The sequence below is a fragment of the Ailuropoda melanoleuca genome, chromosome 12 (genome assembly GCF_002007445.2).
Source record: "Ailuropoda melanoleuca isolate Jingjing chromosome 12, ASM200744v2, whole genome shotgun sequence".
Classification (NCBI taxonomy): domain Eukaryota; kingdom Metazoa; phylum Chordata; class Mammalia; order Carnivora; family Ursidae; genus Ailuropoda; species Ailuropoda melanoleuca.
In genome coordinates, this window is record NC_048229.1 from 8,504,822 (window position 1) to 8,527,408 (window position 22,587).

At 52.1% G+C, this 22,587-nt stretch overlaps 1 protein-coding gene across 5 annotated transcripts in view; it reads left to right on the top strand.

The window, feature by feature from the left end:
- The window catches only part of CUX2 (cut like homeobox 2), a 313,858-nt gene that overhangs the window by 274,250 nt on the left and 17,021 nt on the right, over nt 1-22,587 (top strand). For 4 of the 5 annotated variants that reach the window (XM_034638633.1, XM_034638637.1, XM_034638636.1 and 1 more), the window contains exons 6-17: nt 2,947-3,070; nt 4,843-4,919; nt 5,789-5,855; nt 7,304-7,352; nt 11,012-11,116; nt 14,239-14,430; nt 14,532-14,590; nt 15,086-15,134; nt 15,207-15,327; nt 16,472-17,146; nt 17,955-18,056; nt 21,640-22,427. In XM_034638633.1, coding sequence (XP_034494524.1) covers nt 2,947-3,070; nt 4,843-4,919; nt 5,789-5,855; nt 7,304-7,352; nt 11,012-11,116; nt 14,239-14,430; nt 14,532-14,590; nt 15,086-15,134; nt 15,207-15,327; nt 16,472-17,146; nt 17,955-18,056; nt 21,640-22,427 — 2,408 coding nt within the window. The remainder of the gene's footprint in view (nt 1-2,946; nt 3,071-4,842; nt 4,920-5,788; nt 5,856-7,303; nt 7,353-11,011; nt 11,117-14,238; nt 14,431-14,531; nt 14,591-15,085; nt 15,135-15,206; nt 15,328-16,471; nt 17,147-17,954; nt 18,057-21,639; nt 22,428-22,587) is intronic. The other variant, XM_019800406.2, reaches the window with a different exon arrangement.

Consider the following 22,587-nt stretch of genomic DNA (forward strand, 5'->3'; position numbering starts at 1 on the left):
TCAGCAGCCAATCTTGGCCACCTTTGGAGGGATAGGGGTGGGGGCGGCAAGGAGCTGGACTTTATCATTTTAGATGTAGGATGGGTTATGGTATACCACTGCTGAAACAAACCCCCCAAATGCCAGAAGCTTAATATATTTGAAGGGTGGGAAGTTGGAGGGGATGCTCCATGTCCCCTGCTGTGATCCTGCCGTCTTCAACACGTGACATCCAGAGTCACAGTGACTGTTACAACCAGTGACAGGCAGAGAAAAATCATGGAGGATCATACTGAGGTTTATGCGTCTAGGCTCAGAAGTGGCGCACAACACTTCCAACCACATTCCATTGACCTAAACCCAGTCGTATGGCCACACCCAACTGCAAGGGAGCCTGGGAAGTGTAGTCTGACTATGTGCCCAACAGGGGAGGGAAACAGGACGTGCTAAACACAGCACTGTCTCAGCATCAAATGAGACAAGAAACTGGGAGAGCTAAAAATGGAGTTCAGATATACATATATTATAAATGTTTAAAAGCAAGAGAATGATGAACAAAATTCAGCATGGTGGTTATGTCTGGCAGGTGAGGTAGGAGGTCTTGGGGGGAGGAGCAAATGCACACGTGAAAGCCATTGGTAACCATCTGAGTCTTGGTGTTCATTGAGCTTCAAGCCAGGCACTGTCATAGGCACCAGTGACATAGCTGGGAACAAAACAGACAAAAATCCCTGCCCTCGTGGGGCTGACCTTCTAGAGTGTAAGGCTGACTGTCAACCGATAAATGTAAAATATACAGTATTTCAGATGGTGAGGAAGGCTTTGGGGGAAAAATGAAGCAGAGAAGAGGGAAAGAGTCAGATGTAGGGATACTTGTCTAAGGAATAAATGAGGAGAATTTACCTCAAAGGTCAGCAAGATTACCTTCTTTTTTTTTGTAAAGGGCCAGAGAGTAAATACTTCAGACTTTGCAGGTCACACATTTTCTGTCACAAGTACTCAACTCTGTGTGGAAAAAAAGCCATAGAACATAGGTAAATGAGTGGGTGTGGCCATGTTCCAATAAAACTTTATAGACAAAACAGGTGGTGGGCCAGATTTGGCCCAAGGGCTGTCATTGCAGACCCCTGGTCTATCTCCTAGAGATAATGGGAGGTGGTCGTGGAGTTATGAGCTGAGGCCTGCCAAATCAATGTTTGACTGCTCTGTCACACTCCCCATTTCACAGCTTCCTCCCTTCCTCCCAGTGCCTAGTGAGCACCTACTGTATGCCTGGTCCTTGGCAGAGTCCTCTGGGGAAGATTTATGGGGACTAAAATACAGTACTTTGCCAGCTATGTTCCTGTACCCAGAATGCCCTTCCAGCCTCCCTGACAAGCCAGCTCATATATAGATGGCTGTGCGCAGCCTCCGAGGTCCCTCTAGGGTTTGAACTTCCCTCCATCAGAATAATAGTAGCTGTGGGAACCACCTCTTCAGAGTGTTTGCTCTGTGCCATGTGCCTTTCACAAAGTTTCCCACTGTCTCCTCATATCAACCTTCTGAGGTGTCACTGGCCCCATTTGACAAATGGGGAAACTGAATCTCAGAGGCAGCAGGCTGCCAAGTGGGGATTCAAACCAAGGCTCTTGACCTTGGCTGTGTCTCTCTGTGAGGACACTTGTTGCTGCGCATCATGATGGTCAAACCTTGTTTGTTTGTTCACTGCTGTGACCTCAGCCCCTAGAACATTCCGTGTGCATGTGTGTGCATGCGTGTGTATTTATGAACAAGCCAGGCTCTGAACACTCTGTCAGGCCCTCAAGGGACCATTCTGCAAACTGCCCACCTCTCCATTCACCGTAAGAGCCTAACAGCCAGGACAGAACTTAACAGAGACAGTCGGACCCAAGGTCAGGGGCCCAGATTTTGGAATTCTTGAGACATTCACCCACAATGGCCAGCCCCAAGCACCCTTTCTTCCCATGACAAATTGAGTGCCAAAGGCACAAACATTGATCCCCTGAAGGAGCCACCACAGGCCTGCAAAGCTGGACCTGATGTGGGCCCTGCCCAGGGGCACCCGCAGGTGCGGTGGGCTATGACTGAGCATCCGAGTGTGTGCCATCACCTGTGGGGAGGGGAAGTTAAACCTACAGTTACCCCATGACCCAGCAATTTCACTCCTAGGTATCCACACCAAAGAACTGAGAACAGGTGCTCAAACAAGCACATGTACACAGATGTTCACAGTAGCACTGTTCACAGTGGCCAAAGGTGGAAACAAACCAGATGTCTATCAGCAGATGAATGGAAAAACAAAATGTGGCCTTTCCATGAAATGGAATATTATTTAACCATAAAAACGAGTGACGGTCTGATCCATGCTTCAAGCTGGATGAACCTTGAAAACATTTTGCTAAGTGTTAAGAAGCCAGATACAAAAGGACATATGTTATGTATGAGTCCAGTGATAGGAAATAGCCAAGATATTCAAACCCCCAGAGACCGAAAGCAGATTGGTGGTTGCCAGAGGCTGGGGGAGGGGGAAAAGGAGTGACTGCTTAGTGGGGCAGGCTTCCTTTTGGGGTGGTGACAGCGTTCTGGAATTAGTGCCAATGGTTGCACAATACTGTGAATGTACTAAATGTCACGGAATTGTATACTTTTATGTATATTTTATCTCTTAAAAAAGTAAGAAGGCTGAGGAGGCAGAAACAGGTCCAAGAGGGTAAAGGAAGCCTCTGGGCGTGCCGGCTGAGGCTGGCACCATGAGAACTTGACATTCATGCACACATGCCCCCCACGGCAACAACCCAGCTGGCCATGGTGATGGCAGGTCTCTCCAGCAGCACTCTCTCCAACACCCGAGTTTGGGAAATTAAGTCTTAATCCAGCACTCCCAATCCCTCCGGTTTGCAGAAGACAGCTCTGGCTGCCATGCCACTTCCAGCGACGGGTGGTTTTCCCCCTTTCTTTTCCCTCCAGAGCAGAGAGAGGGGACGTCTCCAGCAGGACCCACGCTGACCGAGGGGAGCCGCCTCCCAGGCATTCCCAGCAAAGCCCTCCTGACAGAAACTTTGCTGCAGAGAAATGAGGCAGAGAAACAAAAGTGAGTGGGGAGGAACAGGTGGGCCCCTGCTGCCCCACCTGGCTGGGAGGTGGGACCTTCAGGGAATCCCAATGCAGATTGGCTACAGAGATGCAGGCCTGGTTTTCCAGCCCCACCTCAGCAGCTCAGTGGCCAGCCCCAGCAACTCACATCACCTGTCCCAGCTGGAAAATGGGGTTAATGGTGGTGTATTAGTCAGGGTTCCCCAGAGAAATAAAACCAGAAGGATTTTCTATTTTAATTGAGACATGTATTTCAAGGACTTAGTTCACGCAGTTGGAGCGGACAAGTCTGAATCGGTAGAGCCAGCCAGCAGGCTGGAAACTGTCAGGCAGGAGTCAGTGCTGCAGTCTTGAGGCAGGATTTCTTCTTCCTGGGTTTTAGTCTTAAGATCTGCAACTGATTAGATAAGGCTCACCCACATTATTGAGATTATTCTCCTTTACTTAATGTCAATTGACCTTGGATGTTAACCCTATCTACAGAATACCTTCACAGCTACCCCAAGATTAGTGTGCAGTTGAATAACTGGCTACTGTAGCCTGATCAAGTGGACAGGTGATATCAACTCGTAGTCTACCATGAAAATGAATGTATGTGTTTGGCTCTGCACTCACTTGGAGGAGTGTACGTCAGTAAATGGTTGCCCTTACGGTTGATGTGGGAGTAATAATACCTGGATTACTATAAATCTGAATCCTTGGGGCATTTCTAGGACAGCTTCATGGTGGTCATTACATTTATCCTTTTCATTCACTTATTTCTTTATTCGTTTGTTCCATGTATTTATGGAGCCACCTGCTGTGTGCCAAGCACTGTTCTAGGGACACAGCAGTGAACAAACGGACAAACGTCCCTGCCCTCCTGAAGTTGACTTTCTCATGAGGAAGACACAAATAAACAAGATAGATAAAGTAAATGGTCTGCTACGTGATGATAAGGGTTGTGAAGGAAAATAAAGCAGGGGAGGGGCGGATGAGATTGAAGCTGAGGTTTTAAATAGGTTATAAGGGGAGGCCTCACTGAGGAGGTGAGCAAAGCCCTAAGGAGGTGGGAGAATGAAACTTGCAAATATATAGGGGGAGGGTGTTACAAGCAGGGGGGACAGCCAGTGCAAAGGTCCTGAGGTAGAAACATGCCTGGTGCATTTAACCAGCAAGGAGGTGAGTGTGGCTAGAGTGGTGTGAGAGAGGGGAAGGGACAGTGTGTAGGACCAGAGGTAAAGGGGCTCCTTCCCTAGAGTCTCTGAGCCAGATGACATACGGCCCAGGCTTTGTGTAAAACCTCCCCCAGTCCAGCCAGATCCCCTCTTTCTCTGCTGAGACACTTGCATCACCCCGAAGCTCTAGGCTGCAGTGGGCTGGATGACCATCCCAAAAAACTGACACAGAGACGGGAAAAAACGCCTCCCCGGGGACAGGAATAGTAAGTAACGGTACCGAGGGAGCACTGGGTACCAGGCATCATGCTGAAGATGTTTCACAACACCCACGGAGGCAAACCCCAGGAGGAACCTTATTTTACAGGTGAGGAAACTGACTCCCAGAGAGGCAAGGTCACTGGCTGTTATAGATGCACACAGTCAGCAAAAGAGCAAGGCAGCCAAATGCCTGAATGTCATGTTTAAGGACCAGTTAAAAAAGCAGATGTACAGATTACAGGGAGCAGGTGAGAAGAGTAGGAAGCCAGGAGGGCCAACTTGGGGACCCAGGCAAGGCCCATGCACACAGGCGTGCACAGAGCCAGTGTGAGCAGGTCTGGTCTCTCCGCAGGGGCCTTCAAGAAGTACAAATCACTTTGGCAGCCAGATTGGGGGAGGCAGAGGAAAAGATCAAAGTCCTACATTCAGGTATGTATCTGGCATACGTTCCCCGGCCCCGTGTAGCTCCCCAGCCCTGTCAGACCAGGAGGAGTGGGAGGGGACAGTAACACTCTGAACACAGGCTCAGGTATTCTAGAATCAGGAAGGCAAGGAGGGAGTTTGAGGAGGAAGAGGATAGATCAACATTACCCGGTGGCAGTCTGTGCCCCATCCCCAGAGGCCATATTGCTGTGGAGAGAGGGTTTGAGAAATAGAATTAAAGCAGGAGTGGCAAACACGGTGCCTGCAGGGGCCAGACATGTCCAAGCCGGCCAGGTTAGGGAAGGCAGTAGGGTAGGGTGGGGTCTGGGGCAAACTGGACAACCTGGGCCTTGACTAAAGAGATGGTCACTGTTGAGCATCAGCCAGTCACTGCCATATGACCCAGTGATACCAGGCCTTCAGTTTTCTTGGAGAAATCACAAATCTGGAGTTTTATGAGAAATTTCTCTTTTATTGTAATATACTCATATCTATTGACTTCATTGCTCCTCCCTGTCCCTCTCCCTTGCCACCACCTTGGGGTGGATGAGCTCATGGATGGATGACCCCACCCCAGTCCTTGGAGTGACCTAAGGGTGTGCGGCAGCTCATACCCAAGGCCATGGGACAGACAGACCCCTACCACTTTCCTGGGTCCTCTGAGCTTCGTAGACTTCTCGAGGGTCATCCTGTCTGCCCTCCAGCCAGCTTGAAGCCCCTCCATGGGCAGGAAACTCTACGTGTCATTGGTTCTAACAAAAGAAAGGTCTTCCCTTACTACCTTGAACCTCATTCTGCCTTCTGAGCCCTGCAGAAGGAGTGGGTTCCTGGGGGACATGGGGGGCGCTTCACCCTGGCTCTTTACTTTTTCTCAGCGTTAAAGGCCACACAGACAGAGCTGCTGGAACTGCGGCGGAAATATGATGAGGAGGCGGCATCCAAGTAAGTGAAAACCCTGCTGGGGTATGCTTTCTCCCTCTGACCCTCCCAGACATGCCTCCTCCCTCTGACCCTCCCAGACATGCCTCCTCCCTCTGATCCTACCAGATATGTCTCTTCCCTCTGATCTTCCCAAATATGCCTCCTCCCTCTGACCTGCCCAGACATGCCTCCACCCTCTGACCCTCTCAGATATGCCTTCTGACTCTTCTCCCTCCAACTCACTGCCTGAAGCACCTATTTCATTAAGCACCCAGGGCTCCCCGCCCCCCCGTAGGCACACAGCTGTTCACTGGTCATTTGCTGTGCCATTCATGCGCCACAAACTATAAATGACATTCTGGGTCATGGCTGAGTAGGGTCTGCTGGGCGGGGGCCTCCACCTTACCCAGCTTCCTAGAACTGTCTCCACCACAACTCCACAGGCCAACCCTCAGGGGCTGAAGTCATTCACTTAAATTACTCTGGACTCAACATGTCTTTAAGACATCATTTATTCCACAAACACTTATTTAGCACCTGCTGTTTACCCAGTGCTGTGTTGGGTCCCTGGAAGAAACGTTAGAACATGGCCCTGTCCTCAGCCGAGGAGAAGAGACAGAAATAACTGATTATGTAAAGTGATAAATTCATTCCTTCACAGATACTTTTGAGCACTTACTGTATGCTTGGCACTGTTCTGGGTGCCTGGTGAATGCTAAGAAAGGAAGAACCAGGAGCAGCAAGAGAGAATAACAGGGAGGGTGGGTCCTGTTATCCAGGGTAGTCACGGAGGATTTCCCTGAGGAGATGACCTTCAGAATGAGAACGAGATGGCCATGTGGAGAAGGCTGGGTCAGATGCTCTGGGGGAACAGCTTGCACGAAAGAGGGCCCTGAACGTGCCTAAAGCACATACCCAGCTTACAGTCACCAAATGCTCCCTGCAGGGCTCCTGTGTCCCCCATCCCACACTCAGCAGAGGGGCGACCGACGTGGATACAGCCTGTCCTGGCCCCCCCGGTGCTGGCAGCCTGGGGGTTGGGGGGCAGTAAAGTAAACAAATGACTACCACGGGGGTAGTTGAGGCAGGCCTCCTAGGAGGACACTTTCCAGCTGGGTTTTAAAGCTCAGGGTCCTGTCCTCTTGAGGAAGGGCATTCGGGTAGAAGGCACAGTGGAGGGCAAAGGCTGGGAGGTGTAGTCTGTGGGCAGCTAAAGAGAATAGACCCCTGGCAGGGGCAGCAGGCCAGGCTGCCTGGAAGGCGTCGTGCAAGGTCCCCTCTCCCACTTCCCCACACCCTGGGTTCTTTTGCACCCAGCCTGGTTTCTCTCTGGCAGGAAGGATAGAAGGCAGCCTCCTTAGCCTCCCATTGTGAGACCCTTAGGTTCAGTCAGGGGCTGGGTTATCAGGATAGTCAGGGGCCTGGTGGCTGCCAGAAGCCCTTCTCAGGGTCTTATCTTTCTGTCTCAGGGCAGATGAAGTCGGCCTGATCATGACCAACTTGGAGAAAGCTAATCAGGTGAGAAGATGTATGCTAACACTCATTCTGCCCAGGTTGGGGGTTCAGGCTGGGGGAGGGACTGAACCCAGTTGAGATTTACTGATATCATTGCCATGTGCCATGCTGAGTGCTAGGGCCGGGAGATGTCTGGGACCCTGAGCTCCCAGAGGAAGGAAGTGATGCTGACAGAACACTCAGAAATAGGGTGACCCAGGCAGCAGCAGTCGGGGAAGGAGCACCTGACCCAGACTCGAGGATCAGGGAAGACGTCATAGAGGAAGGGCCGGCCATGTTGCTGAGATCTGACAAATAAATTGAAAATGTAGCAGGTTGGCATTCCAGGCCAGGAAACTGCCTGGGTGAAGGCCAGGAGACCTCCTACAGAGAACAGCGGTGCCCTTCCCTGGTGGCTCCCGTGCAGGAGGCCTCTCCACCAGGAGGAAGGTGGCAGAGCAGTGCCTGGTGAGCCCAGCCCACAGGCCAAGCTGGGATGTGGGTCTCTCCCAAGCAGACTGAGTAAGGAACCGTGTTCCACGGAGCCTGAGGTGCTGACAAGGGATAAGCCCCAGCTGCTTTCCCTCCCTCCTCACATCACCAGGTCTCCTGCAGCTTCCTCCCTTGATCCCAGCCACACCAGCCAAGCACTGGACGGACCCCAAACTTCCTTGGGGCCCCCATCTTCTAGTTCCAGCCCAGGTCCTTGAAAGTCCATGAGCCTCTGCGAGTCTGTTTTACACATGTAGATGGGGTCCCGCACCCTGCCTTCTTCTGGCTTCAGACATGTTGCCGTCTGGTGGGCAAAGCTGGCAAGAGTCTGAAAGGAGGTGAAGTGTGGCCATGGGGTCTGGTCTGGAGTCTCAAGGGCCCAACACATCTCCACCCACCCCCGGCTCCCTGCAATGCCAGCAGCCAGAGACATGGCCAAGGGGCCAGCAGTGTGACAGCGAGTGGTCATTTCCCTGGAGAAGCATGCTTTGCGGCTGGGTTCTAAAGCCCAGGCAGGAGGCCTTCTCTGGAGGAAGGGCATTCCAGGCAGAAGGCACCACAGGAGCAAAGGACGGGAGGCATGGCTGTGCCGGCATAAGGACAGGGCCCTCCCACCTGCAGAGGAAAAGTGGAAAAGAGTAGCATTTTTAGGGTAATTTTTTGAATACGTAATCCATTTACATAGTTCAAAACTCAAAAAGGTTCATACTTGGGAAACTCTGATCTCCTTCCCCAACTCAGCTTCCTAGTTCCTCTCCCTTTGGCAGCCTCTCTTACCTATTTCTAGGGTCTCCTTCTAGAGATCCATTCACAAGCTCAGGAATATATCTATTTTTACCCCCTTTAAAAACAAAAATTATAATATTTGTTATTTTAACCTTATTTGTTCCACGTGCGTATCTTAGAACTCATTCTCTGTCTGTATAAAAGTGGTCCATTTATTTATGGCCACGTAGTATTGCCCTACATGGTCGCACCGTCATCTAACCCGAGTGTGGCAAGCTTTCTGTGAAGGGGCAAAGAGTAAATATGCCCAGCTTTGTGGGTCTCTGTCACAGCTATTCCACTTTGCCGTATGTGAAAGTATAGACAGTATGCGAGCGAAAAGGTGTGGCTGTGTTCCAGAAAAACTTGATACACAAATCAGAGATCCGGCTGCAGTTTGCCTGCCCTTGGTATAACCAGTCCTCGACTGATGAAGACGATGATATTTCCAATCGTTTACCATCATCGTCAATCCCATGGGGGACACCCGTGCACAGATACTATTTCAGACATGCATGAGCCAATAAATAGGGTAAATTCTGAGAAGTGCAATTACTGGGCTGAGGATCTGTGCATTTTTATTTGACATATGTGGCCAAACTGCCCAGTTTACACTTCCTGCAGACAGTTAAGAGAGGGCCTGTTTCCCTACAGCCTCGCTAGTACTGTGTGTCCCCAAACTTCTGGATCTTTGCCAGTCAAATAGGCTTGAGAAAAGAGATCTTAGAGCAGTTTGAATAGGAAACTATTTTTTTAATGTTTATCTTTCTGAGCATAAAAGTAAAACCTCATTTTAGAAAATATGGAGAAGAAAATAAATGTCATCATATTAGGGTTTTTTTAATCTGTATTAAGATTATCCAGAATGTGAACAGGATTCTGGAGCAGAGCAGATTACTTACATAGTAATAACCTGCCAATTTGCTCCAGTTCTCCCCCGGGGGTGACAGTCAGACATCATGCTGCGTGCACCGGATTTCTTAACTGTGGGCAAGGAACCCCCACATGTGAATCTGGGTGGCTATATAGGAGAGGGACTTTCTGAGAGAGGGAGAAAACTAGCTCGCTAGTGCCATGATGAACAGAAGGGTGAGGATCCTGGGTTTTTAACATGTGGAATGCAATACTTCTCTCCATGAGGAAGATAAGACTAGTAACTTTCTAGTAGCTTTAAACCCTGCTTTTCAACCCAGGGTATGTGTCCGTGGTTGGGGTCTCAACCCACATTGAAATGTAAACACATACCTTCAGAGAGGAATATCACCAGCTGATGTCAGAAATGGACTTCTGGGCTTGTCATTTAGCCCAGTCCTGATTCAGTCATATTTGCTCGGGAAGCCCCAACTGTGCAGAGACATAAAAGTATTTCTCTACACCCACACACCCAAAACCTTTCCCAAATCAAAACTGACTTGAGCCATTTCTGGAACAAGGCAGGATACTAGTAAGTAAACATCAATTAAAAAAGCAAATTAACACAATGGAACATGGATGTGTGTGGGTCTCCATGTGCATATAATAGGTATAGCTTCTTGATTGCCAGGGTCAGCGTGGAAGTTAACTGTAATTGTTATGACCTGTGTCACCAGCTGAGGGTAAAAATACAGTCCCAGCTCTTCTAATAAAGTTACCCAATTATTGATACCTGAGCTAAGATACCTAATGAGTTGTGGTTTACCAGAACACTTACTTTGCAAAACAACTCTATCAGATAGTTACTTTTATCCTCCCCATTTTATAAATTGGGAAACTGAGGCTGGGCAGATGATTTCTCCTTCCCAGGGTCACACAACCAGGGAGTAACAAAGTACAGATTTCTCTCGAAAGCCACAAGGCTACACTGTTAACATTTGGAGGCTTCCTTCCAGGCTTTTTTCTTAGAAATTTTTGAGGAGTTAAGATCCACCATAGACCCAGTTCAGAAAACTGGCATTCTGATTTAGAAATGTTATTTCAGGGGCGCCTGGGTGGCACAGCGGTTAAGCATCTGACTTCGGCTCAGGGCGTGATCCCGACGTTGTGGGATCGAGCCCCACATCAGGCTCCTCCACTAGGAGCCTGCTTCTTCCTCTCCCACTCCCCCTGCTTGTGTTCCCTCTCTTGCTGGCTGTCTCTGTCTCTGTCAAATAAATAAATAAAATCTTTAAAAAAAAAAAGAAAGAAATGTTATTTCATTGGCCCCATTTCACAAGAGGAAAACTGAGACCCAGGGAGAGGAAGTGACTTGCCCAGGGGCCTACAGCAGCTCATGGACTGGGAAACCGCCTCTGCAGGCACTCCATCCGGGTAGCACTGGGTGGCACGGGAGCTGGGGACAAACACCCAGCCCTGCCTAAGGCGTGCAGGGCGATGGCGGAAGGCCAGGGTGGGATCCAGTGTGGCCCTGCTCACCTCTTAACCTCACTTGCCTCCACTCTCCTCCCCAGCGAGCGGAGGCTGCCCAGCGGGAAGTAGAAAGTCTTCGGGAACAACTCGCCTCGGTCAACAGCTCTATCCGCCTGGCCTGCTGCTCCCCCCAGGGACCCAGTGGGGTAAGGATGGTGGGGAAGCCAGAGGGAAAGGTTGGGAAAAGCCATGTTGGTGAGTATGAATATGCAGATGACATTTTGTGGATCAGTCCTGTGCCTCTGTGTGAAATTAGGCACATGAATGTGTGTGGATACAGTGGGCATAGCATCTTAACTGCCAAGGTCAGTGTATAGCTAACTATAATTACTATCACTTGCTTCTCCGGCTGAAGGTCAAAATACAGCCACAGCTCTTTGCAAGCTCAAGCCTCCATATGTGATTAATAGGAAGTCCATCATCTTCCTTTGGAGGTCCTCCTTTACCCAAAATTGTCCAAGAATACCAGCAACTTACTCAGGCCAGAGAGGACCATTTCCATGGCCGCGATGCCTGGCAAGACTGGGTGGGAGGGTAAGTTTGAGCTCTAGAGCAGCAGTGCAGTTTTGGTGGCTGCCACCAGGTGTCGCCATTGACCACTGGTTCTCAATTCCTACCAAACCGCAGTAGGACCACTTAACCAAGATCCAAGATTGACACTGCTATCAGCCATTGGTTCCCAAAACATGGCAACCTGATTCCAGTGGGTTTTCCCAAACAGCCACATGCTACAAAGCACCAGTCTTTAGTCTTCAATCCTGAGGTTCCTGTGTTAAGCCTGCTTAGTGCATATTTCTCTTTCCTCCTGGTTGGTGTCCCTCTGGGGTTCTGGGGTCAGAGGGATTTCACTCAGAGCCACCCCAACTGACCCTTCTATCATATGTTAAGAGTCTTCATTGCAGGGCACCTGACTGGCTCAGTCAGTAGAGCGTGCAACTCCATTTCATGGTCATGAGTTCAAGCCCTACTTTAAAAAAAAAAAAAAAAAAGTCTCCATTGCTCCTCTGCCGGAAAGCCTTGGGTTCCTTGTGTAAGCTGGTCCACCTTTCCAGATCTCTGCATACGAAGGGATTAGGTTCCCGATTCCTTACATGACGACAGGTCTGCTCCAGGGTGATTTGCAGCCTCCATCCATGCACCGGAAGTGGCCAGCATAGCTTTCCCTTCACCTGCCACCCTGAAGACTGGCCACTGTGCCTGTATCTGCTTTCTGTTTCAGTGTTGGACTGTGTCTCTGCGAACGTGTATTACTGTGAATGCGTATATCTGTCTGTGGCCTTTGGGCAAATAACTGTATCCCTAATCTAACTGTGCCTCAGTTTCCTCACCTGTACAAGTAAGACCTACCTTACAGGGCTGTTGAGAGGATTACATGTAAAGTACCCAAAACGGTGCTTGGCTTATAGTCCGTGCTCAGTGAATGTTTGATGCCACCTTAGTAGTAGTGGTGTGTTTGGGGCGTGTCCGAGGTGTTTTTGCCCTTGTCGCTTGTGATCTCTGAGCAATACGTGACTCTGTGTGTCACGGTGACATGTCCAAATGCGTATATCTCTTTGATGCCTGGGTATTTCTGTGTGTCTGTGTGTCAGCATGAGTACCCTGCAAGTCCATGTATCAGCGTGAGCTCTGTCTGTGTCTGTGTCCCAGGAGGCAGTGTGTGTATGTCAGTGCGCCTGGATATCTGCACAACACGGAGAGTGAGCACGAGAGACTGAGAGCAAGAGAGCTCATGGGTTCGCCTCAGAAGGAATTTGCCAATGGTTCTTAATTAACCCCCATGGAACCCGGCAAATGCCCGTGCTAATCAGCCATGGGGAGTTTCGCTGGTTTGGGGGGCGAGTTTTTTAGAGCACCACAGTGGCGCTCGATGCTAATTAATTTAATGTGTTAATGGCATCCACTTCCTGTTTTAATTGGCATTTATCTCCCTGGAAGAATAGCCGGTATTGGTAGTGGTAGGCTGTGTTTTCTGCTTTGTTTTGGTTTTTGTGACGCTTCTTAGATTCATTTGTAACTGCTCAGGACCAGCACGACTTCAAGCCCTCTCAAACATCAACTTCTTCTTCATCCAGAACAAAGGGACCATTTCCTAAAACCTGGAGAAGCGTAGGGCTTGGGGCTGGGGGCAAATTGGGAAGAGAAAAGAACCACCGTTCACGTGGCCTGTGGCTGTGGGGTCTCGGGTCTAATCTTGAGGGTCTGCCTGGAATGGAGTGAAAACATCTCGCGGGGGTAGGACCTGTGCCCAATTTAGAAACCTAAACCTTTACCTGTGATGTTCCCTCTGCTGGGAACACCCAGTCCCCACCCCTTCCTCACTAGACTATATCTCCCTTTTTGTCCTTTTATAACAAATGTTTTATTGAAGTACAATACATATAAGGACAAATGTGCATATCATAAGTGTACAGCATGTTGAATTTTTCAGAGATGCCATAACCAGCATCGGGATCAATAGGTAGGATGTTCCCAGCCCCCAGAATGTCCCCCTTGTGTCCCCATCCAGGTGCTACTCCCCAAGGGGAGCCACTCTCCTGACTTGTAACGGCACAGCTGGGTTTTGCCTGCTCTTGTATCTGATCTTACTCGATGGCACGCACACACTTTGCTGTGTGGCGCCTTTCACTTCATGTTCTATCCGAGAGTGTGGTCCATGCTGTGTTAGTAGTTGGGGATTATCCATTTTCAGTGCCGTAGTGTGTTCCATTGTGTGGATGTGCCACGACCTGCTCATCCATTCTCTCTTTGGAGGGCATTTGGAGACCAGTGAAGGGTTTCCAGCTTGGGGCTGTCACAGAGAGGACTGCATAGAACGTTCGTCGTTCGCATGCATGTGTGTCTGTGCGCAGGTACCTGCTTCCCCCCACCTCTGAACCAAGCAGAAGTGCATGTGTGCACCCTTAGAGGACGCTGCCAAGCAGTTTCCAAATCACGTACTTGTTCTTGAACTTCCTCATGGTTTAGACACATCTTCCTCCAGAAAACCTTCCCTGCCCACTCCCTGCCAGTTTGAATACTAGAGGGAAGGCATGCAGGCTGGTAGGACTGGCCTGAGCAAAGGCTCAGAGGTAGGAGGAGGAAAGCCAGAGCCTGTAAGGAGGGGCCGAGTCACTCTGGGGAGCACAGCACAGGGTGGGGAGGTAGGGGTGCGTGCCACAGATGGATTTCCCATTTTGTCTAGGATTCAGGGGTGAGGGAGCCAGCCCTCCAGCCCTCCAGCCCCCTGCCCTGCACCGCTTAGCCCCTCAAAGCCCCACTTTGTCCTCAGGATAAGGTGAACTTCGCGCTGTGCTCGGGCCCCCGGCTTGAAGCCGCGCTGGCCTCCAAGGATCGGGAGATCCTGCGGCTGCTGAAGGATGTACAGCACCTCCAGAACTCTCTGCAGGAGCTGGAGGAGACCTCTGCCAACCAGATCGCGGACCTGGAGCGGCAGCTCACGGCTAAGTCTGAGGCCATAGAAGTAGGTCTTGGGAGAGGAGGTGTGCAGACAGGAGACAGGCGGGGCGTCCCCAAGCAGAAGGACGTGGGCCAGCCTGAAACCATCTTTGTTTTCTCCTCTAGAAGCTGGAAGAGAAGCTCCAGGCGCAATCTGACTATGAAGAAATTAAAACAGAGCTGAGGTACTGTGGGGACCGGGCTCCACCACCCCCAGCCCTCTTCCTTAGTGAGGAGGGGCCCTGGACAAAGTTTGTGATCCTCCTCCCTCCCACCGCACCCCACTTGGTGATACCCTTGTCTCTCCGCCATGGCAGCCTGGGTCTCAGAACTTAACCATGCTTGGTTCTTTGCCCTCCAGAGCCACCTTTAAGGAGAACATGCAAGGTGGCTTGTGGTCCGTGCAGAAACTGGCAGGGGATGGTGCTTGCATCAGATTAGCTCAGGCCGGCCAGTATGGGAGTGGGTTAATGCAACACCCCTCCAGGTATCACTGGAACCAGTTCATAGCCTGCTACTTAAGGCCTGTTGTTGCCCTGAGTCCAGTGTTATGTAGGGTCCACAGGGTGGGGCAGTTGTTCTCAATCAGGAAAGACAAGCTAGAGGAAGTACCTCTCAAGACCTCTCCCCAAGCCCCAGGAACTTGGCTGGCCTCGGACTCTCTCCACTTTCTCTGGCAGCATCCTGAAAGCCATGAAGCTGGCCTCCAGCACCTGCAGCCTCCCCCAGGTGAGTGTTCCCGCCACTGTCCCCACAGTGCAGGCTGCCCTTGAGAGCCTTCTGCCCATCGTGCCCTCTCAGCCCGGCTTCTTGTCTCCTCAGGGCATGGCCAAGCCCGAAGACTCATTGCTCATGGCAAAGGAGACCTTCTTCCCCACGCAGAAATTCCTTCTGGAAAAGCCCAGTCTTCTGGCCAGTCCTGGTAGGGGAGACAGGATGCTCTTGGGGCCAAGGGGCTGTGATAGGGGCTGCCCATGGGCCTCTGGCCTTCTCCATGCCCACACACCACTGCCTCCCATGTGAGCAGGAGAGGGATGGAGAAAAGGGGTACACATTGAATGAGCAGCTGCTATGTGGTGGCGCTGAGCTGGGGGCTCTCCGTGGCGAAGCCAGCTGGCAGTGTCCCCCACGGTGTCCACACATGCCTACCCCACGCAGCTCACTCGGGCTCTCCCTGGACAAAAGGCTCCACTCATCCCCAAGCCCCAAGCAGCAGGAAGAGGTCACAGGGCACAAGGAGGGCATTCACATTGTACCCCTTGCAGCAGGACTCTTGATAATGACCTGCAGACATTGCTCTCTTCCCAAATCACCTTCTCAGCTACTCAGCCCTTCTCTGCACACAGTGGCTCCATGACCTTATAGCTGTGTGGCCCCGGCCAAGACTGTCTATGCTGCCTCTGTTTCCTCATCTGTAAAATGGGGACAATAACAGATCTGTTCCATGGGTGCTATTCACATGGAGAATGCAAACACATAGGACGCGTAGGAAGAGGAGGGCTGCAAGGTGGATGGGGGCCAGGAGTGGGCATCCTGCTGCAGTGGGCATTGGTCCAAATGCCCCACCCTGGGGCCAGGTGCTCAGTGCATGTTCTTAATGTAGGAGGGAGGGCCCCAGAGCTGGCATGTGGGCCAGGCCTGCACATATGGGGATTTGAGAATCAGAAGGGGAGCTCTTAGTACTGCTGGATGCCCATAGCACTTCTCTCCCCCTCTCCACCTGCCCTCTCCTCCCCCCTTCCTCCTTCTCTCCCTGAATTGCTGTCTCATGGATGTGTCTCTCTGCCTCCCACTTTCTATTTCTTTGTCCCTCTGTCTCTTTCTGTCTTTCATTCTGTCTCTGTCCGTGTCTCCCCTGTGTACGCCCGGTTACTTTCTTGTTTCTCTCTGCCTCTCTATTTCCCTATCTCTGTTTCTCTGGTGTCTCTCTTACTCTCTCTGTTGCTCTCAATATTTCTCTCCCCCTCTCTCTCCCCCCCCTCTCTCTCCCCCCATCACTGTCTGCTTCTGTCTTTCTTTCTGTCTCTCCTCTCTTCCTCCATCTGTTTGTCTCTCTGACATTATAGAGGAGGACCCTTCGGAGGACGATTCCATCAAGGACTCTCTGGGCACGGAGCAGTCCTACCCATCCCCACCTCAGCTCCCGCCACCACCAGGGCCCGAAGACCCCCTGTCCCCCAGCCCTGGGCAGCCCCTGCTGGGCCCTGGCCTGGGCCCTGATGGCCCAAGGACTTTCTCACTGTCCCCCTTCCCCAGCTTGGCTTCTGGGGACAGACTGGCAGGGGACGCACTGCTGTCCAAGCACATGATGCCCCCAGCCACCTTCAAGGGGGAGGCAGGCGGCCTACTGGTGTTCCCCCCGGCCTTCTATGGCGCCAAGCCCCCCACAGCCCCTGCCACCCCAGCTTCTGGCCCTGAGCCACCTGGGGCCCCTGAGCCGGTGGACGGGGCTGGGGGCAGCACAGCCGGGGCAGGGGCCGGAACTGAGGAGGAGCAGCTGGACACGGCGGAGATTGCATTCCAGGTGAAGGAGCAGCTGCTCAAACACAACATCGGGCAGCGGGTGTTCGGCCACTATGTGCTGGGGCTGTCACAGGGCTCGGTCAGCGAGATCCTGGCCCGGCCCAAGCCCTGGCGCAAGCTCACGGTGAAGGGCAAGGAGCCCTTCATCAAGATGAAGCAGTTCCTGTCGGATGAGCAGAACGTGCTGGCTCTGAGGACCATCCAGGTGCGGCAGCGAGGTGAGGGCCCGTCCCAAGTGCAGGGGCTGCAGGCGCAGTCTCTGGTCTCTGACCCAAACTCTGCCACCTCCCAGCTGTGCCACCTGGGGCAAGTAACTTTACCTCTCTGTGCCTCAGCTTCCCCTTCTGTAACACAAGGATTTCTGGGGCCTGTGGCTACCCCTTGCTCCCCACCTGGCCCTAATGGAACAGCTCAGGCTGATCACTGTGGGAAAAGGCTGGGCCCAGGGGCTGCCCGGGCAGGTAGGTACTTCCTGAGGACCTCCAAACTTCAGTTCACCCATCCATGAAATGGCCTGGGTTCCTGCCAGCCCTGCCAGACTTGACTTTTAGGGTATCCCATGTGAATGGCCCAAGCTTTGACCTCACAGACATACCTGAGTTTGAGTTCCAGCTCTGCCCTTCACGCACTAGGTGACCTGGGGCAACTGACTAGTTTCTGTGTCTCAGTTTCCCCATCCATCCCCATCTGTCAGCCTCCCCTGAGGGTTCAATGAGTATAAATCATTCAGCAGGGTGCCTGGAACATAGTTACTGCTTGAGAACTGCTAGCTGTGGTGGCGGCCATCGTTGTTGTTACCATTGTATTATTATTAGTTCAAGCCAGAATCATTTGTAGACCCAGGTTGTCACACAGACTGGCTAAGTGTGGTCTTGCCACACACACTCGAGGTCTGGCCCTCCCTATCCCAACCCTGGCCCTGGAGCCCCTGAGGAGGGAGGGGACCTGCCCTTCACCCTGCTCAGCTCTAGGGACTGACCCCCAGCATGCAGGTCCCCACGACAGATGCCTCCTTGTCTCCCCCAGGCAGTATCACCCCAAGAATCCGCACACCAGAGACAGGCTCGGATGACGCCATCAAGAGCATCCTGGAACAGGCCAAGAAGGAGATCGAGTCCCAGAAGGGGGGTGAGTGTCACTGCCGCAGGTGAGGTCTGAGGCCTCCAGGACCTGCCCTGAGCAGGAGGTGAGCCCTTGTCCGCCTTCGTCTACTACAGCGGGGATTCCAGGCAGATTAGAACCTCTTTGCCAAGCAACCTACAGCCAAGCGAGGCCTGGAAAGCCAGATCCCTGTTAATGTGGGAGCCACTAGCCATGTGTGACTCTACTCAAATTACTTGAAATTAAATAAAATTACAGCTTCAGTTTTTTGCATGGTGACAAGTGGCAGCCGTATGGGACAGCCCAGCTGCTGCCGCTGCCTGGTCTGGATTATCCAGTGTCTTCGACTTTGAAGAGACACAGTGATCCATAATGACACCAGAACTCTGTGAAGCGTGGAGGCCAAAGCCTCACCCTCCTTCCTGCACCTCTACTTTCTAGTTCTCGAGGAGACCCTGTTCTCCTGGCTTCCTCCTGCCTCCCAGACTATACCTTCTACACTTTCCCAGGGGCCCTGTGTTAGCCTCGTAGTGCTGCTGTCCAGCCACAAACTCTGGCTAAAAACAATACAAATTGATCGTCTTAGAGTTCCGAAAGTCACAGGCCCACCGTCCGTCTCACTGGACTAGAGGCAAGGTCTTTCTGGAGGCTCCAGAGGAGAATTCCATTTCCTTTTCCAGCTTCTAGAGGCGCCCAAATTCCTTGCCTCGTGGCCCCTCCTGCATCCTCAGGGCCAGCATCATAGCCGCTTCCTCTCTGCCTCCGATCCTCCTGCTTCCCTCTCACAAGTACCCTTGTGAGGATGTGGGGCCTGCCCACACAACCCAGGATCGTCTTCCATCTCGAGATCCTTAACTTAGTCACATCTGCAGAGTCCCCTTTGCCATGTGAAGTAACACAGTCTGGGCCCAGAGACGTGGATACCACTGGGAGACCATTATTTAGCCGACCAGAGAGTACTGTCTCCATCACCCCCTCAAACACAGGGTTCCCCAGGGGACCCCCCCCCAGGCCCTCTGACTTTCCTACCCTTCTTAGATGAGTTAGTCCATTCCTGAAAGTTCCATCAACACCCAAAACACCCCCTCTCCAGGCCACACCTCTCTCGAGAGTTCCAGAGCCCTAAGCCAACTGCTGGCTGGACATGTCCACCAGGGTCCCCACTGGCATCTCAGACTCTGAGGTGGAACTCACTGTTTTCCCCTACCCCTCACTCACCCCACAAACCCACCAGCTCAAGGCTGGGAACCTGTCACAGATGGTGCCAGACACCCAGGTGGGTGAGAGGCTATCCTTGACTGCCACCATCATCACTTGCTGGGACTGTTGCATTAGCCTCTTCAGTGGCCTTGCCAATGATATTCTAGGCCCCACTGCAGCCCACTCTCCACCCAGAGGCCAGAGGGATCTTTCTAGAACACACAAATGGTCATGTCACTACTCAGAATCCTCCCACAGCTCCCCATCGCCCTCAAGATAAAAATGCCAACTCCTCAACAAGGCCCCAGGCCCTATGGTCTTGACTCCTCCTGACTCCCTATGCCTCTCAAATGAACTGCTTATAGCCGTGTCCATTCTCATGCTGTTCCCTGTGCCCCTAAAGCCATCCTCACCCCTGGCCAACTCCTGCTCATTCTCAACAATTCAACTCAGAAGTCACCTTGTCTAGGAAACCCCCCACCCCCATCCAGATGGATTGGATACTGACCCTCCTTGTAATCACCTACACTGCTTGATGCAATGGAGCCGGAGTGGCCTAGCTGCAAATTTTGGCTCTGCTGTTTATTAGCTGTGTGACCTTGGGCAAGTTACTCGGCTTCTCTGTGCCTCCATTTTCTCATATTTAAAATAGGCACAATATTAGTACTCCTTTCTTAAGGTTGTGTGAAGATCAAATGAGATCAGTGCTGATGAGCACTCAGCCTGGGGGCCTGGCATGTAGAAGGTGCCCCTGAAAATGTAGCTATCATTACAGTTAACATCGTCATTATTTTTGTCTCTGTCGTTACATTTGTTCACGTTACAAATATCTCTGCTGATATGTCTGTCCCTCCTACAAGTCTGAGGGCTTTTTGCAGTCAGGAATGGAGTCGCATCCCCGCACCCAGCCCAGTGTATCACGACACCTGCATTGTAGCTGACTTTGAACGCGACGCTGGCTTGCACACTCCCACTTTGTGGTGTCTGCTGCCCCCCGGTGGCAACTCAGAGCAAGTGTCCCGATTCCCAAGAGTCTGCTGCTGGGGACCAAGCGTTTCCCAAGGACCCTTCCTCCTGCCTGGTCCCTGGGAGGGGCAGAGGAGGCTCACCCTGCTAGGTGCCTACACTGTCCCACCCAAATAATCCACTGAGGCCCTGCTGCATACAGTTTAATTTCTTTCTTCTTGAGCTCCTGTGGCAAGAGAGGCAATCATTCAGTAAACATTGGTTAAGCATCTACTGTGTGCAGGACACAAGGTACAGCTGTGGACGAGACACAATATTGGAGTGTAAAGAACCATAAGAAACAGACTAATCAAACTATCCCACTAAATAAACAGGACAGCTGAAAGCAGAGACAGGGAGACCTGCTCACAGTTACACAGAGACCGAGGGAGAACCCAGGTCTCCTGACTCCCTATACAGTGCGCTTCCACAGCCGGGGCGGGGGGGGGGGGGGTTCAGAAACAAGATAGCAGAGAAATTAAAAAAGCGTCATCGGGATGCCTGGGTGGCTCCGTTGGTTAAGCATCTGACTTAATTTTGGGCTCAGGTCATGATCTCAGGGTAGTGAGATCCAGCCCCAAGTCAGCTGTGAGCTGCGCCTGGAGCCTGCTTAAGATTCTGTCTTCCTCTCTCTCTGCCCCTCTCCCCGCATGCACACTCCCTGTCTCTAAAAACATACTAATAATAAAAATAAAAAGGCAACATCACAGCAGAGTAGGCCAGCCAGGGGGGTCTCCGTTCAGGGTCTGTGAAGAGGTAGCAAGAGAAAAAAATGCCTGGGTTATTGTCCCATGCCCCTGACAAGAGTGAATGCTACGCAGAGAGCAACTAGTAGTCCCCCAGGGAGGAGATGAATATGGCTGACTGCTAGCTTGAGAGTTCTACTCTCGGAATTGAAGGAAATATTTATATACAAGCTGTTCCTTTATCATTGTTCACAACAGTGCCAAACTAGAAACAACCTAAGGGTCCAGTAGCAGGGGATCAGGTAGATAAAGCAGCGAATATCCCTTCAAGTGGCATAAGCAGCCACGAAAGATAGAACTTTTAATCATGAGAAAAAGTGATCATGTTGATACTAAGTGGAGACAAACCAGGCTACACTCCCACATCGAGTATGATTGCCCCATGCCTGAGGTTAGAAAGCAGATAAAGGAAGAGCCTGTATACAAGTCTTTATCGTTGTTCACAACAGTGACAAAGGTTAGAAAGCAGACCAGAAGGAAATACATGAGGGTATTTCATGTGGTTGCCTTTGGCAGAGAGATTAAATTCATTTAACGGCTTTATTGCGGTATCTTCACAGTATCTCCAAAGCATGCTTATACTGCTGCTGGGAACATCTTTGCCCTTCAAACCATGCCCTGACCGTGGGCCTCTGGCCACCCTGTCATCCTCCCAACAGGCGAGTCCAAGAACACGACAGCCCCACTCAGCATCACTAATGGCACAGCCCCCGCCAGCACCTCAGAAGACGCCATCAAGAACATTCTGGAACAAGCACGCCGCGAGATGCAGGCGCAACAGCAGGCGCTGCTGGAGATGGAAGCAGGCCCCCGGGGCCGCTCGGTGCCTCCCTCGCCCCCAGAGCGGCCCTCGCTGGCTGCCGTGAGCCAGAATGGGGCCCCGACCTACGTCAAGCAGGAGGACAGCAGTGGCGGCGGTGGCGGGGGAACCAGCAGCAGCGCCACACAGACGTCCCTCACGGTCCTGTCCCCGGCAGCCTTTGTGCAGAGCATCATCCGGAAGGTCAAGTCAGAGATCGGAGACGCCGGCTACTTCGACCACCACTGGGCCTCGGATCGGGGCCTGCTCAGCCGCCCCTATGCCTCCGTCTCGCCCTCCCTCTCCTCCTCCTCCTCCAGCTACTCTGGACAGCCCAACGGGAGGGCCTGGCCCCGTGGGGATGAGGCCCCCACAGCCCCTGAGGACGAGGCGGTGGGGGGCGAGGAGGAGCCCCCCAGGGTGGGCGAGCTGAAGTCTGAAGGGGGTGTCCCCGAGGCAGGCAGCAGTGGGCGGCTGGCCTACTACCCAGCTTACGTGCCCCGCACGCTGAAGCCCACCGTGCCGCCCCTGACACCCGAGCAGTACGAGCTTTACATGTACCGGGAGGTGGACACCCTGGAGCTGACGCGCCAGGTCAAGGAGAAACTAGCCAAGAATGGAATCTGCCAGAGGATCTTTGGGGAGAAGGTGAAGATAGTGGGGCCCACCCCCAAGAAGCTTAGGGGGCCATAGGGCCCATGGGACCTGGGGAGGGAGAACCACCTAAGGACCCAGCCCCCAGTGTGTATGGTCTGGAAAGAGAGGTTGTGTGTATGGCAGGAACAAGGCAAAAGCAGGATGACCCCAA